This window comes from Protomyctophum bolini, assembly GCF_963924005.1.
Source record: "Protomyctophum bolini genome assembly, chromosome: 12".
In the NCBI taxonomy this organism is placed as follows: Eukaryota; Metazoa; Chordata; class Actinopteri; order Myctophiformes; family Myctophidae; genus Protomyctophum; species Protomyctophum bolini.
Genome location: NC_137873.1, coordinates 10,011,163 through 10,027,803, shown reverse-complemented (window position 1 = coordinate 10,027,803; position 16,641 = coordinate 10,011,163). Strand labels below are relative to the sequence as shown.

Genomic DNA, 16,641 nt, shown 5'->3' with positions numbered 1-16,641 from the left:
TCACATGCTCACTGTCCTCCAATTTAATCATGTACTTCATTACACTTAAAATGGTATAACACTTTTGTCCCTTGATGTAAAGCAGGAATCAGCCTGCATGTAGAGCGTGTGCAAGATCGAGTCATAAATCAAGATCTATTGTCACCAATGTGAAAAAACACCTCACAATGCCAAGAACATATTTAAATTGTCCAAACTGATACTAATGTATCATATTTGACCCCCCCCCCTCCTGTCTACAAATGTGTTACTCTTGTCGAGGGTATCACATTATATGGTCCCCAAAATAGAATTAGCTTGTGCTAAAATTAGAGTCTCATATAAAGCAGTTGAGCACTATCTAGACTAGAGTTAAGGATTCCTTTACCACCCATGATAAAGATGTATCTATTCTACAACAATAGGCTACTCACCAAAAACAAGTTGTGTGTACTGTGTAGCCTCCCTGAGGAACATAGCAGCCATAAGCCAAATAATTTGTATTTGAATTACAATTCCCACTTAACTATTTACTAAATAAAATGATTGTGATGAATGGATAATACATAAAATAAGGATGCAAAGTCCTGCATTTAAATGATTCACATAATTAATCAGAAATAATTGTTCTGCATGCCCAGGATGAATGACCAGGTGTTCCATATATGAAATCAAACTAGCCCAATTATTTTTAAATTCCATACTGCACCAGTCTACAACTCTTTTTTCATCAGCTGGCCTAACCTTGATCAATATGGTCTTCCCTCTAGAGATAAAAAACTAAAAAATAGAGAAAATTAGCTAAATGTGTGTCAAATCTGCAAAACAAATACTTTCTTACTAGCTTTCTAGGTGTCTACTATAACATACATTTGTTCCAACCCAACTCCCTTGGGAAACTTTTTGACAGCTGCTGAAAGTGCTGACCTCATCACATTTGTGATAGCGTTGATTTCGTCGACTAAAACAAGACGAAAAATGTTCGTCGACTACCTTTTTTCACTAAATGAAAACTACGCTATGATGAGTAAAACTAAGACTAAATATACTGAATTTTGTAGACAAATAAAAACTAGACTAAAATGTTAGGGACTATAGTGGACAAGAGATTCAGTACAAGTCATTTTACACTTGGTTGCATGCTGAAAATAGCACATCTACATTGTCAGGAAGTGTAAAATCAGTCATTGCGACTGCATCAAGGCCTGCCAAAATACATTTTAGTCGACTAAATCAACTGTAGATTTAGTCAACTAAAATCTTATGACATTTAGTCGACTACAACTAGACTAACACTAATACATTCCAGGTGACTAAAATGTGACTAAATAAAGTTTTATTCCAAAAACTATGACTAAACTAAAATAGAAATGTACTGCCAGAAACAACACTGGATGATGGCTATGGGCATTTTTAGGCAAAGGAGTGTTTTTTGTGCAAAATTAATGCTTGCGATGGATTCAGAATCATGAAACCCCCCTAGTTTGACATGTCACATGCTACTTAAAGTATAAAACCTTATAATATTGGTTGATAATGGTACCCCATCTTTCAGCAGCTGTCACAAAGTTTCCCAATGGAGTTGGGTTGGAACAAATTTATATGTGATTGTAGACATCTTTATGAACACATCTGTGAAGAAAGGCAGTGGTAAGCATTTATTTGGCAGATTTGCCATACATTTCGCTAAGAGTTCTCACGTGTCATACCGGTATTTGTGGCTGAAAGACCTGCTTTATGCACTCTGAAAAACATTTTAGAGTGATGGAAATGTTTAATTATTATTCTGTAAGTAAGCTGAAATTAACATTAATTGAAAATATCAGACAGTATGTAATTATTTTATTACAAGTTCAGCATTTAAGGCAGAAAAGTAAAAGAAAAAAAAGTTTACATGGTGGTTGTCCACTAAGGAGGGGGTTCCAAAGGGACCCTTACAGTAACTGAGTGTAAGCATGGGTCCATTCAGTTCCATTTGTACACTATGGGGGTCCTTGAAATGTAAATGTTTGAGAACAATTATAAAGGGTTTCCTTAAAGAATGATTTTTATCTCAGAAAGGGACAGTTAATTAACATATCTTTATCCTGATTAGGCCATTATTCACATTATAATAATGATAAAGGGCTACAGTAAACACAGTTAAAAAGATGGCTTCCATATTCTGTTCAGGTCATGGGGAGAACTTGCTTGTTTGGCAACTGTAGGCTCTATGCATAACTGTAGTCCTAGGTTTCCATTTGTAAATTCTTCCATAGATTTGTTCGCTCAGCAGCAGATTTGAACCGTCTGGTTCATAGCTGCAGTGTGATGCCAATAACTTGTTAACTGTCATCTCTTACCTCTTTGGTGATGCAGAGCTGATTGCCACCTTCTGGACACGTGGGACTACTACAGTCATTCACAGAGCCTTTTCCTGTTTCATTGGAACAGCAGTGTGACATCAACAAAACAATTTAAATTGCAACAACTTGTAGCAGTTCATGTTCTTACAGTTTTTGTAAGAAAGTTGTACGTGCTGTTGTTGGATAGCTGATTTGGAAGAGTTTTTAGTCCTTATCCCCATTCCCCAGAGACTGCAGGTTTAGCCAGAATCTTAACCATTCAGGACGAGAACCCCTTTTGGTGTTTTAAGCATTATGATATACTTTAGCTATTGAGCTGATCGAACAAGCTCATAGATCGAGCTTGTAGATCTATTTTTGAATTTTTTTGAAAATGTGGCGTAAATATTTGAATATATATTCAAATGTTTTTAACTCAAATCTTTGCTTCTGGTGGGGTCCCTGAACAACATTTTCAGATGGGGGTCTGCGGCCAAATACAGATAATTCTGGGGATTTTTTAGCCCCACTGACATAGAAACATGCCACTTTTTAGAGTCGGCCTCAGGTCTAAATGGGTTATGAAATGTATTATTTGGATCATAGTGCTCCATTTGTTTAACAAACATATTTCCAATTCCAGAACTTGAAGAAAATAATTGCAAAAATGTTCCTAATTATTCCAATCATAGGAAACATAATTACAGAGTAAGCCAAAAACATACATGTACCTCCCTAAAGATGAAATTCTGGATCCCCAAATGATCCATCTTAATGTTTCACAAGGGTTGAGCTGTGCCTTAAAATAAATGTGTCTTCTTCCCTGCTGTGTCAGTCAGTGGAAGAGTACATGCAAGCAGTGCAGAAAAGGAGGACTCGCAGACAGAAAAACAAATAAGTTAAAACTTGAGTATGATTTTAAATATTGTATTACAATTACAATTACAGGGTTCTATAGACCCATGATTCTCAATCTTCTCAGGCACGGCCCACAACAATATTTTCCCTACCGATAAGCATTATCCTCAATGCTAAATGAGACATGCCTGTATGTTCCTTTATAGGTGCACCCAGTCAATGACCTCTAGTCTAGAGTCTAGAGAGCTTCTTTGAAAACACACAAAGCCAAATGGCAGCAATTAGCACATTAAACACACATTAGATTAGAATAATACAGCAATATATTAACACATTCTTACACTGATATACATGTTCATATAATGTTAGCTTTTACACTGAAAATGGGACCCAGTGACGCCAATTACCAGCAATCAGGCTACTTCTGTATGAACAATAATGTACATTATATTGTATGTCTGCACAATACCAGTATGTATGTACCGGTATATGTATAAGCATACGTTAATGTCAAATGATTCGTTTGTAAAGCCTAAATTGCTGGCAATTAGGCTTTACAAACGATTAGATTTTCAGTGTAAAAGTCAACATTTGTGTGTATAATGTACACAGGTTAATGTACGAGAATGTTTTAATTTGGTATGGAATTATATTATTCTGATGGGTTTGTAATATCTTCTGGCAATTGGCATGCCTGTTCAATGAAGCCATTAACTTGCAGAGTGTAACCATACATGTCTCATTTTGCACTGAAGAAATTCTTCCATGGTCTGAAACATTTACAATTGTGTCTGTAGGCTACAGCTCACTAATTTTTTGTTCCGTGTGAGGAGTCCTCTGCTGCATGTTACCATTTCCATCTTGACATTTTGGTTTGTGGGTGGGAACAACATGTTATTTGTGAACTTTGGGCTGAACCAAAATTACAGAATCAGGTCAGTCATCATCCCAGATCTCACTTAGAGTTTTACATGCAGCTTGTAAAAGGTAATAGGAGTATGACAGTTTGTTTTCTGTATGAACATAGTGCTGGCCTAGATTGAGGTCAAACAACATCCATGAGTATTGTTGGGATGAGGGACTATGACTGCTCTTGACTGTGTCTTACATATTCTTAGAAAATAACACATGACACAACCTAATTGCTATACAAAGCACCGTAATTAGAGTACTGTCAAATTAATGCTGTGATGACGCACCGTCTTCAAAAGGTATAAATAGCCACACAAAGATATACATTTCATTCTTATAATACAACTGAAAACATTATTATTATTATAAAGATCCGCTGTCATGAAATTCGGTAATGTTTCTTGCATGAAGTAGGATCAAAGGAGACCCTAGATATTTACTACCTACTTACAAATATCTTCGTCGGCTAAAGAATACAGAATACAGTAACTATACAATGTATTCCTCACATTTTGTCTTTACTGTAGCCGACAGTGACAGTAAAGTGAGGGCACACAGGAGGAGGAATGACACGTAGGTCCTGAGCTGGGAATCAAAGTTCAATCTCAGGGTTGCTATGCTGTGTGACTAGCATAAATACAGTAATCACACGCCAGAGGGCACTTAGTTCTCATTCAAAGTGACATCACTTTGAAATGAACTTAAGGTAGCAGTATACCATCACTGTATCGATCTCCACGTCCATCCTTCAACATCCATGTGAATAATCTACGTCTGCCTAACCTGTGTGTAGTTTGAGGTGCAGTTTGAGGATGCTTATCTGGGGGAAAGTCTTACCGCATATCTCACAGGTGAACGGGGTGTCACCAGCATGTATGCACTGGTGTCTCTCAAAATAGCTGAAATTCTCAAAGCTCTTCCCACAAGTTGAGCATATGAAGCTATTTTGTTTGGCGTTTTCTACAGCACAGCCTTCCACAAGTGTTCCTTGGAATTCAAATACGCTACGGTCTTGAGTATCGTTAGTGATGGCACTATAGTCATTCACGGTCATCTCCTCTGAAATTGGCTGATTTTGCAGGTCCATTGTCAAATCCACATGTCTAGACTGCATGCTCATGGCTGCATACTGACCATTGTGAATCATCTCCAGCTTCTCTTTGTCATCTACAAAGGACATTTCCTTATTGGGTGATCTGTATCCCCGATGGTTGTTCAATGTCCCATCAACTGGAGAACCGAGGTGATATTTCATGTCGCGTGAAAGCATATTGGCAGTTTGTGCAGTGGAACAGCCAGGAAGCGGCGGAGTATCGCTGCTCCTCTCCATCCTAGAGCTCCACATCTGGCCATGGGTGGCCATTTCTATTGCATGTTGTTCATTCTCTGTGTGGTTAAGAATTTGAAATGCCTCTTCTGACTCAACCTTTATGACTACATCTTGCTCACCGCCCCGGTCGTCGTACTTGGTGGTGGGCTCCTGCTCCTCTCCAGGCGATGGCCCCGTCCTCAGTTCTGCTGCGTTGTCTGGCAGATTGTTCCTGTACACCAGGTGATTTGCTTCTAGCACGTCTAGGCTGTCCTCTTAAAAAATAAAAGAGGATCAGAAATTTAAAATAGCAATGAGTAATACTGTAGTAGGTTAAAAGGTACATCATCCTTTGTCACACAAAGCTTTAAGGTCTACAAGTCTTATTTTCACTTACAAAATGCCATAGCAGTATCTATGTCATTGTCTATTACCTCTGATAAATATTAAGGATTCAATCTATAGTAGTATATAGTAGTTATTTTATGATAGTTTAATGGATGTCATCTCTCAAAAACATCACATATAACCACAATATTCCAAATCCTTACCAGTTCTGTGTGTCTTCATGTGGCCCTTGAGGCTGCTTTTCTGATTGAAACACCTGCCGCAGATCTGGCAGCCGTACGGCTTCTCTCCGGTGTGAATGCGGAGATGCCTCTCGAGATGGCCGACGCGCTCGAAGATCTTGCCACAGTACGTGCAGGGGAAGCACTTCTTTGGTTTGACCACCTGAAACGGCGCTTCCTGAAACGACCTGATCCTCCGCGCCTGGTGGTTGTTCAGGGAGGAGGGGCCCGCCATGCCGTGCAAGCCGGAGTGCACCGTGCCATCGCTGGATATCATGACCGTGTCAGATGACCCATACTGTGATGGCACGATCATGTCTTCTTGGAGGTCGCCGTACGGTTTCCCTGCGAAGGAAAACGCAGGCCTACTGCACATAGGCTCCACTGGCACGGGAGGAAGTAAGGGAGCGATTCCTGGGAAGGCCGGTGGGTTCTTCCCTGAAGCACTGTGGTATTCTGTGCCACTCATCTCTTGCCTGTTTGGTACGTGCAGCCTGGACATCCACTGCTGATTGTTTCTCTCGTACCCTGTGAAGTCCTCGCTTGCATGATTTGCTAGCGCATCAGCAGCTTGCTCGTTTCCTCCGTGGTAGGGCGTCGTCTGGGCCTCGTCCACTTCGTCTGGCTCAACCTTCACCTGAATAGGCGTCGGCGGAACAGTCTCCTCTTTTGGTAGACCGTCTTCAACTTCTTTCTTATCTTTCGTTTGTTGTTGTTTAGCATCAGCACAATTAGACTCTTCAGGAACTTGTTCAGCAACTTGCATGACAATAGGAGCTGCCTCAATACCTGGTAATGTAATAAACAGGTGCCATTATGTTACCAAACACATCAGAAAAGTCAAATGCAAACAGATTTCAACCAGTGGATAAGGAGTCTGTGTGCGCGCGCACACACACACACACACACACACACACACACACACACACACACACACACACACACACACAGAGAGGTCTTCAGCTGTCAATGGTGCTCTTACTAGATCTCACACCCCATCCCCCACTCTCTCAAGCCAAGTTTCACACAAACCACAGTCTTTCCCTGCTTCCCACTGCAACCTCAAGGAATGTCACAGTCAGACGTTTTCAACTGTGAAATTAAGCAAGACCCCAAAGTAGCACAACTAGGTCCCATGGGGGTTTGAGTCGAGTGGGTGTCTATAAAAGGTTATTGGGGATCATTTACTGGTTCAATTTTGATATGTAATCATATTTTGTGCATAAGAGCTAGGTGCTTTCGTAGTTTTCTGTGCCTAGCCCTGGACTAAAACATAACGATACACCGGGGCTGGATTAGCCCATGTTCACACCATGTTTGTTGTCCCAGAGCTTATTTCTAAGACTGGTCTACGGTTAATCTTAAACATCAACCCACTATTCACACTAGCCATCTAGTGCAGCTAGCCCTACAACGTCATGGGCTAAATATTTGAATCTGAATCCTTGAAAAAAAACTATAGAATGTGGTTACAGAGATGGGGGGGCCTTAACCAATATCACTGGGTGTATATGGTTCAAATTATAATTCATATGGTGGTTACGGTCCCATGGATCAACAGAATGGAATCATGGTGAAGTGTCCTTGATAAATTCACAGGATCCCTACTGTCTCCAGACCAGAGGGGCAGGATTTTGTAGGTGACCCTTTAGGTGACCTCTGGGGGAGGAGGGGCAGGCAAAACATGAATTCCTCCCCAAGGACTCAATGGGATGAAAACAACTATATTGTGGAGGCCACGGGTAGCCTCCTAACGGCTGATTTATGTATACTTGGTTGTGCATCGCGTCATGCAACAAAAATAGCTTGATCTTCAAACTCAAAACACGTCACAGCGTGAAGCACTGAGCTTCACTTTGGTTTTCAGGGCATGACACAGGCATGCAAAATAAGTATAAATCAGAACTAAGACGTCAATGATGCCACCGACAAATTCTCTGCCAAGTTCATTCATACCCATTTGTGGTTTCTGAACACAAAAAACACATGTAATATAGGTAGGTGGGGGCTCAGTGTCTGGCTCATGGATACATCCAAGGGAGAAACAGGTATTCAAGTGATGTACAGGATTCAAACCGTATTCAACAGTATTGTGTGCTCACTGCTTAGCCCTGGGACCCTGACATAATTTATATTTTCAAATGTTTAATTTCAAGAGCCCCCATAAGAGTGTAGAAATGGAACCAAATGGACCTGTAAGCACCACTTTGATTCCAGTTGTACTCTCAAGAGCTACAGACATGTTAAAGGTCCATTTGGAACCCCCTCCAGGAACCAAGACTCTAGAGGGTCCCCACTTTGAGAACCAATGTTCTAGCCTCAATATGTGAGGCTTGTTCACAAACTATCAATCATCAATGTTAAGTGTAATACTTGTCATGTGTAGACAGATGACACAAACATAACTGTAACAGAGATTTCTGTCTGTGCCACTTACATTTCCTGTGAGTCTTCATGTGCTCTTTGAGGCTGCATTTCTGGTTGAAGCGCCTGCCACATATCTCACAGCGATAAGGCTTCTCACCCGTATGAATTAATTTGTGTCTTGCAAGGTGGCCGGCACGCTCAAAACACTTTCCACAATAGGGGCAGACGCAGCCCTTAGTCAACATCAATCTCTTTCTCCTACGCACCATGTCGTACGAGTATGCGCTACGAAATGGACTGTAACTGAATTGACTACGACTGAATTGGATTTGCTGGAGTGCAGTGGAGCTACTGCAAGGCGAAGCAAGGCTGGAACTTAGTGCAGACTCTGGCAGGCATGACATTGAGCTCTGTCCCAAGCTTTTGAAATAATCTGGATCACTAGGTGCCGGCTCACTGTGCGTTCTGGATTGCCACTGTTCAGTGTCCCTCTCATACATGGTCAGTCCATCTCCCAGGCGTTCCGACTCCCCTCCTGGGGCTTCACTTGCCTTCTCACTTCCTTCCACCCCAGGTTCGGACTTCACCTGTACCTCAGGAGTAGACAGGCTGTGCTGATCCACATCTATGAGGGTTTTATCAAGCAAGGAGGACCTCTCCTGACAGATGCCACCCTGATCATCTGCGGAAAATAGCAAAGTTTCACAATTATCCTGACACAAACATAATGCCGTTTTACATATGCCATTTTTGTGGCATCAGTCATCATGGCATGCCAAATTTTAAAAGCATAACAAAATGGCTCCAGCCTCCAACTTGTAATTAAGGCAATGCTATTTGTAAGGACGCTAGACTATGACATAGTCACATAACCTTTATAGCAATACAGTACAGCTTTCTGCAGGCAATCAACGCCTTGAACGCCATATGTCCACCTACCGTCTCTACCGTTGCTGTGGTTTTCAGGGCGCATGGACCCCCGGTCCTGAGCCACTTGGGCTGCCCGCAACTCATTGTGAAGTACCTCGATGTTGCTCTTCAGGTTTTTGATCTCGTTGTCCCGTTGGCACATTTCCAGTCGCAGCACCACCATGCCATCGTCAACAACTTTGCCGATTTCGGCCGCGGCGGCTTTGGAGAGCGCATCGATGATGGAGGCAATCTGAGCCCGCACAGAAACGCTACTCAACATGATGCTGGGAACCCTCATGAAAAACCTGGAACTTTAAACATGCGAGGAAACCCCTCCCCCGCACACGCTTACAAAGAAAAACTTTGTTGCCCTATCAATCTACTCCATCGATTAAAACTGTTTTAGTTCGATCACGCACAGCGCTACAGTTTGTATCATTTGTCTGGCCGTTACGCTGCCTTGCCTGGCTGCCGCTTACAAAGAATAATAAACAGCCGTTCTCGTTTTACGGACGTGATGACATAAATACCGTAACTAATAAGCAAAGCGCGCAACCGGTTCCTCCTGCAGGTCCTTTTGTTCAGCTCGCCAGCATTCAAGCCTGAATACAAATATAATACTTAACTTAACAAATTAGTCAACAATTTATTATGAACAATGAAGGTAAAATAATATAAATTCTGACTAACTGGGGAAAAAAGCTTTCTGTATATCAAATGGTTTATAATGGTTGTAAATTGATCAACTCCTCAATAGCCCAAACTGAGAGATTTCTCTCTCTCTCACACACACACACACACACACACACACAAATATGAGCAGACAAAATTGGAACTGAATCACTATAAAATAGAGCTTTAACTTAACAAATGTATCACTTTTATATCACTTACAGCACATTTAAGCCCAATATATTAATCAAAAATGGATCATTGTTATTCTGATCTGAAGAATGAGATTATTTCTTTCTTTTTAAGGCAAAAGTGTCATCTAAAAAAACTTTACTTTAATTAAACACACAATGCAACAGAAAGGCAATACAAAGTACTGACTAAAAATAACTCACACAGTATATTGCTAAAAACATTGTATGATCCAAGTAGACAGTGCTATCTATCTCTTCTGTGAATTTCTTGATGGATTTTGAGGTTCCCTAAAACTGTGAAGCTTTTCCCGCACTGTCCACAACTGTACGGTCTGAGTCCACTGTGGAAGCGTTCATGTCTCAAGCAGTTATCCTGTCTGGAGAACATCTTTCCACAGATCTGGCAACTGAATGGCCTCTCTCCCGTGTGCACGCTCTGGTGTGTCTTCAGACGAGTCTTCTGCGTGAAAGACTTCCCGCACTCCAGGCACCTGAAGGGCTTGACAGTTCCATGGGTGAACTGGTGTGCCTCGAGCTGACACAGGCGGGGGAACCCCCTTCCGCACACAGGGCAGGTGAACAGTTTTGAGAAGAGACTTGTCCCCGCCCTCCAGACGTTCACCGGGCGCTTTGCTTTCAACACACTGTTTCTGTTGAAATGATGATCTTCTGTCGCGTGCGAGGGCCCCGCCTGTTGCAGTCCACACTGCAGACGGCGTGCCTCCCCATTGACGGGTGGATTTGGCACGTGTCTGTTCATGTACTGTTCCGTTTGAATGGAGTCTACCATCGCAGGCATGTTATCTCCCAAACTCACCGGCTGCACATCTGTCTCTTCTTTTATCAACGCACTTAAGTTATCAACCGTGTCGTTGACCGTCCCTGCCACAGCTAATATAGAGGTACAGGAGTTTTGGTTATTACTCTGAGTGGAATATTGATCTACAGCATGAGCCTCAAAGAGTTGTGGTTCAATTGAGTCTCCCTCACATAGGTCATGCAACGAAGGCCATTGTGGTCCACAGTGGTCCTCGGTGGCAAACGCACCGCTGTTAGTCATCTCTGCGTTTTCCATCGTTTCTTGGTTGTCCATTTTGTCGACAGGTTCAAATTTGACCTGTATCCCCAAGTTCCTGCTCTCTTCGGGTTGATGGCTGGTTTCAAAGAGTGAATTCACACCCTTCGATTCCGTATACGTGGCATTCGTTTCCAGATCCCCTTGACAGGCTGTGACAAAAAGAAAGAAGGGGTCAGCTGTGTTTCCTGAATGAATATGATGATTTATCTACAAAATATCTACAATATGTTAATGAAGAATGTTCCCTTCATTCATAAATACAGTGAATGACGAATATTATATTAAGAAATTGATCAAACTAAAAATTATTTTCTTTATTAAAAACACCCCCACCTAAGACCTATAACTACTTCCACATAATTTCATTTAGGCTTAACTAGACTTAACTTTTGCCAGTGAGGTTCTAGGTGTTTGTTAGGGCATTGATAGATAGTTATACTAGGTTATTACCAAGACTATAGAGTCCCGCCCCCTACGAGGACCCAGGAAATAATTTCCTGTTCTATTTCCTCATAGACTTATTTATTTAAGTACTTATTTAAGTATTTATTTAAAGACGGTTACGACGTGGCCCTCGGATAAAGCCAACTCGGACGTCATGACAATAAACAATGTTTTGTGGAGATCAAATAATTAGAAAGAAGAAAAAAAGGCAGGGTACAACACTTTTTGTTATGTTTTTCTTCTTCTTCTTGATAAATACTTTTTGAAATGTCTATGGGGAAAATGAATGGGGAATTATTAACTGGCCCTCGTCGTTCTGAAAGGGGGGCGGGACTATGACGCTCTTGGTGCAAGTTGGTGGCTGGCTACTATGAAATATAACTGTATTGTTGACATACAGTACTGTTATTTGCTAGTCTGTGTGCATGATGTCAGATTATGCATGTTGCTTCATCACACATGAATGACTAACCTGAATTTCCAACAGTAACCTAGGTCTGGTCCATAGGAGTTAAGGAGAACTGACAGAACTCCTTCTAACGCATGGACCAAAGGGGTCATCGATACAAATGTGTCTGTGGCAAGACATGCCATGGTCTGTGGCAAATTCTAGATTTTGTTTTTACACACCATTATTATTATAATGTTCTTATTTTGATCATAAGACCCACTTACTGAATGTCAGTCTCCAGGCTTTCTTCAGGATGTGTGACACAGATTTACTATGACTCCAGTCCATTGATTAGGACAGACTGGACAGTGGTTCTCAAACGTTTTATTTATAAGGACCCCCAGAACTGTACAAATGTAACCAAATTGAGTAATTGACCCATTTGAACACAGTACACTCTCAAGAGTTACAGACCTACAATTGGTCATCTGGGGTCTGGATAGCTCTTTAGCCTATGTGTTTGTCTACTCATTTTATATGTCCATGCCAAAAATAGAATGTTGACAAAATTGTCCACCACTACAAGCTAGCATGGCGATGATGATGACCCCTGAGCCGGCCTGGACCCACTCACCTTCTTCAAGGGAGACCTGGCTCCCAAGAAGCACACAGCGTTCTTGTCTCTGGTGGTCGCCTGCCGTGATCCGCGTCGCGGCGGCCACCTCGGCTTCTCTCTGTGCATTGCCCAGCTTTCTCTCCATCAACTGCAGGCTCCTCTTGAGTTCCTCTATCTCGTCGTCCTTCCTGCACATCAGCTGCAAACTTCTCTTGAGCTCTTCTATCTCGCTGTCCTTGCGGCACATCTCCAGGCGCAGCACCACCGTCCCATCGTCCACCAGCTTGCTGATCTCAGCCACAGCCGCCTTGGCCAGGACGTCCATGATGGCTGCGATCTGACTCTGAGAGCCGAAGGAGGAGGAGGAAGAGGACGAGGGGAAAGAAGAAGACATCTCGTGGTGGGGTGCAGTCAGATTTCAAGGTGGCTAGTTTTGTTTCTCACTCACAGCCTAGTTTATTGAAGGCTGCTCCAGATCAAGAAGACCTCAGGCTCCACCACTTCCACCACTCTGGTTATTTTTTAACTTGTTTGTCCGGGAAAATGGAGTGGTGGAAGTGACGTATTGGAGAGAACCGTAATTCTTCTAATAAATGTGAACGCAGTGTTATTTTATTTATTTTATCTCTTGACTTGAAGTCTTGAACCCCTAACTAGACCTAGCGTCTTTGTGGTGAATTGTACGCTATCCTGATTGGATAAAAGTGGTATCCTGATTCCTGACCTACATTTTTATTTTCTGTTTTAATACAAATCTGGAGTGACATGGAGACTGCTATTACTGAACAAACACTCTACAGCAATGAGTACACTTATTTAAATCACTTACCCAAACCAACCTTTAAGTGTATTCACATGACACATTCCATTTAACATTTATTTTTTTATTACAAATTCATTATTCATTCATTAATTTGCGCACATTTCCACATTTTATATTTTGTAATGGTTAGATATTCCACTTGCATGTTTGAGTGAGCTGGCAGGAGGTGTAGCTAGTCTAAAATGTTAGTTGCAACTGAACTTGAACTGTTATTGAAGTTGTCATCGAAGTGTGTAGACTACAAAACAGAACATAGTTATACAAAAATAAAATTGTAAAAATAATATTCTAAAATGAAAAGACCCCCAGCTTCTGTAAAACAGATTGTCTTATCAAATAAGACATACATAATTATAATCTTTGAAAAGAAAAAAAAGGCTTTGCTCTCAATTCATCTTTTACAACAGACTCTTTGATATAAAACACTGACTGAAAAGGCATTCCTCCTGCCTTCACTGAACTTCATGTCCCCTGTCTCTGCCTCTCCCTCTCACTGTTCTCCCTCTCCCTCTCTCGCCTCATGGTAGCCATCGCAACAGCTTCGTCAAAACACATACTGGGGCCGTGTCTGGGGCTGGGCGTGGGCCCTTCCTCCCCATCCCTCCTCTTTTCGCTCTCCTTCTCTCCTCCCCTGAGAACCAGCTTCTTCCTTTTCCCTCTCGTGCTCTCCTCATGCTCACCCTCTTCTACTCGTTCTACCGTGCATGCTTTGTCTTGTCCGCCTGGTCCTGTCTCTTCTGCGTCCCTCTCTTTGTGCTCTGCCACTGCAACTCTTGATGAGGAGGACTCCCTCTCTCTGTTTACATCTGTCTCTCTCTCTCTGTCCCGCTGCCGCTGCTGCTGTCGAAGGCTCAGCGCCGTCAGCCTACAGTACTGTGGTTTGGGCGGCACGATTGGCACCGACTTTGCGTGGTACACTTTAGGTGGCGTCTGTTTGGAGAACACCAGTGTTCGGCCTACCCCTGGCTCATAACGTGGCCTGCTCTCTCCATCCTCGCATTTGCTCGGCCCCGGGACAACCGTGCCCTCGGTCCTGACCTCACCCTGTGTTTTCTCTTTTTCACCCACAACCGTCAGTGCTTGAGATTGCTCCTCTTTCATCACCTTCTCTTCACTCCGTATTTCTTGTCCGTTTGAATTCCCGTCATCCTCATCTTGCTGGTGCTCCTGCTGCTTTTCTTCTTCCTTTGCGGCGTACGTCTCTGGAATATCAATATCCGCTTGGGCTAGCAGTGGTGAGTCGATCTCTTTTATCGGTACATCTAGCATCGTCTCTTGGTCCTCCGAGGGTTGTCCCTCCACCAAACACAGATCTGTACATTCCTCCATGAGCTCTGTGGTGATTTCTGTCTTGAACGCCTCTATCTCATCCTTTTCTTTCCTCTGTTCTTCTGAAACTGTTGTCCCACTGCCGGCCACCTGGTCCACATCTTCATGATCTTGCCCTGTCTGCTGATCTCCCTCTCTGACATCCTTCTCCTCACCATGCGTACCTTTGCCATATTCTAGCTCTTCACATATAATGTCTTCAATCTCCTTCCAGATGTCTTGATACCCAAGAGCATCATCTTCCTCCAGCTTCTCCTCGTCACTTTCTGTCATTGCCAAATTGGAACTGTGGCGGTCTTTTCTTAAAGCATGGCACTTTTCCAAACTAATCTTCTGTTCCTCTCCTACTCCATTTTGTACCATATCCATGCCCTCTTTTACTGTATTGATCCCCTCTTCTACCATATTTCCCTCTCGATCCTTCACTTCTTCCCTGTCTGTTGTAACATTCATTTTATGAAGCTCTGGCATGCTTCCAGAGGAATCTTCCAAAACCTCTGCGAACAAATCTGGAGTTTCCTCCTGCATAGAACAAGAAACCGTCTCAGAGATTGGATGTGAGATCAGTGCCATGTTTTGGACCTCATCTATAATTTGCATGCATGCCAAATTGTCTGTTTCATCATTGTCCTCAGTCCTTGGTGTGGGAAACTCCTCATGGCAGGCAGCTAAAGACTCTGAAGTGGAGGGTTTGTCACATGGAGTTTCATACTCTTCTGTTATGCCCGCGTCAACTAAATTGTGGATGTCTTCTGTTGCAGCACTGTAGGTGGAATATAAAAAAGTCTGTGTTATTATACTCATTGAGTATAATATACTTAATGCATATACTTTTGACTACTATACTATTTTATATTTAAACCAAAATTATACTTTGTCTAAGACTGTATTGCTTACAGAAAGTAAAGCATTTTAGTGCATTTTAGTATAAATTAAACACAAAAATGTGGATTGTTCCTTTGTTCTCACAAACAATCTTTCGAATTTAAATGCATTGATCTGGTCAAGACTTTTTGTCAGACAAAAAGGATAAGTAAAACCATTCACTCATCGGTCTTACTTTTGTATAGGTGTTTCTGGATCTTCCTCCTCATCATCACCCCCCTTCAGCTGCCTCCTCTGCTCTGGTTCCTCATCGTGGTTTAGCTCCCCCTGCTCCATACTTTCAACGCTCGGTTCATTCTGTGTGACACATTCACTGTCCAGTGGTGTGGGCTCAGGGCTTTGTGACTGACCAACACTAGTGTTCATAATAAGACTCTCTGTCAGGTTAGAGAACAGGTAACCAGATGGGAGAGATTTATAGAACATGTGATCATCTTCCCCGTCACTATCATCTCCATCATCCTCGTCGTCAACATCCTCGTCTTCGGAGGACATTGTGACTGGGAGGAAGGGTAGAGACATGAAAGGCAGGCTGCGGGACTTCATATGTCGTTCACACGCGTCGGCGGACAGCGGCCTGTGCGAGAGCATCTGGGTTGGTATCTGTGCCTCTAGTTGTGGGGCCGTTACAGACCTCCGCCGCTGGGCTGTCTCCGTGGATGGCGGTGGCAGAGTTATGTGTTCCTCCATGAACTCGTACTCATTTTCATAAAATGGAGCTTCCACAGAGAACTCATTTATCTGTGGAAAAACAAGACAGAGAGAGACAAGTTTATACATTACTTTGTAATGTCTTTCTGTTGTCCTGGTTGCACACACGCTCACTAACACGTACCTGGTTGGAGACACTGCAGTCCATGTCATCAAGGAAGTTAAAGCTATCCTGAACATATCCCGACAGCTCCTGCTCATCAACCTCAATCTCAGTAGGGTTGAGGATATGAGACACATCAGACACACTGTCATCTCCGCTGTCGTC

The 16,641-nt window shown here is 42.5% G+C and overlaps 3 protein-coding genes across 5 annotated transcripts in view; all 3 read right to left on the bottom strand.

Moving 5' to 3' along the window:
- Window positions 1-3,214: 3,214 nt before the first annotated feature.
- On the bottom strand, window positions 3,215-10,360 carry LOC308326421 (uncharacterized protein). 2 transcript variants are annotated; one of them, XM_080779302.1, is made up of 5 exons: window positions 10,298-10,360; window positions 9,258-9,480; window positions 8,389-9,000; window positions 5,934-6,740; window positions 3,215-5,657 (listed from the first exon to the last, which is right to left on the bottom strand). In XM_080779302.1, exons 1-5 carry the CDS (start codon window positions 10,316-10,318, stop codon window positions 4,852-4,854), a joined length of 2,469 nt encoding a protein of 822 aa, XP_080635428.1. In that variant the 5' UTR covers window positions 10,319-10,360; the 3' UTR covers window positions 3,215-4,851. The 2 variants fall into 2 exon arrangements, with proteins under 2 accessions (XP_080635428.1, XP_080635427.1); XM_080779301.1 differs by lacking the exon at window positions 10,298-10,360 and having other exon boundaries at window positions 9,258-9,752.
- LOC308326422 (uncharacterized protein) lies at window positions 10,341-13,157 on the bottom strand (the record flags this gene model as incomplete). Its single annotated transcript, XM_080779303.1, has 2 exons — window positions 12,644-13,157; window positions 10,341-11,323 (listed from the first exon to the last, which is right to left on the bottom strand). Exons 1-2 carry the CDS (start codon window positions 13,017-13,019, stop codon window positions 10,341-10,343), a joined length of 1,359 nt encoding a protein of 452 aa, XP_080635429.1. The 5' UTR covers window positions 13,020-13,157.
- A 367-nt stretch (window positions 13,158-13,524) lies between these two features.
- Window positions 13,525-16,641, bottom strand: part of LOC308326448 (uncharacterized protein) — a 10,797-nt gene continuing 7,680 nt past the window's right edge. For both annotated transcript variants that reach the window (XM_080779335.1, XM_080779336.1), the window contains exons 12-14: window positions 16,498-16,641; window positions 15,838-16,403; window positions 13,525-15,540 (exon numbers count right to left, since the gene is read on the bottom strand). The exon at window positions 16,498-16,641 is cut by the window's right edge and continues 68 nt beyond it. In XM_080779335.1, the coding sequence (XP_080635461.1) occupies window positions 13,911-15,540; window positions 15,838-16,403; window positions 16,498-16,641 (2,340 nt within the window). In that variant the 3' untranslated portion in view covers window positions 13,525-13,910. The remainder of the gene's footprint in view (window positions 15,541-15,837; window positions 16,404-16,497) is intronic.

Excerpts from the sequence above, each read along its gene's own strand:
- LOC308326421 (XM_080779301.1), bottom strand. The coding sequence starts at position 9,528 with ATGAGGGTTCCCAGCATCATGTTGAGTAGCGTTTCTGTGCGGGCTCAG. Across the intron at positions 9,001-9,257 it reads CCACAGCAACGGTAGAGACG|ATGATCAGGGTGGCATCTGT; the intron begins GTAGGTGGACAT and ends TATTTTCCGCAG. Across the intron at positions 6,741-8,388 it reads CATGAAGACTCACAGGAAAT|GTATTGAGGCAGCTCCTATT; the intron begins GTAAGTGGCACA and ends TTACATTACCAG.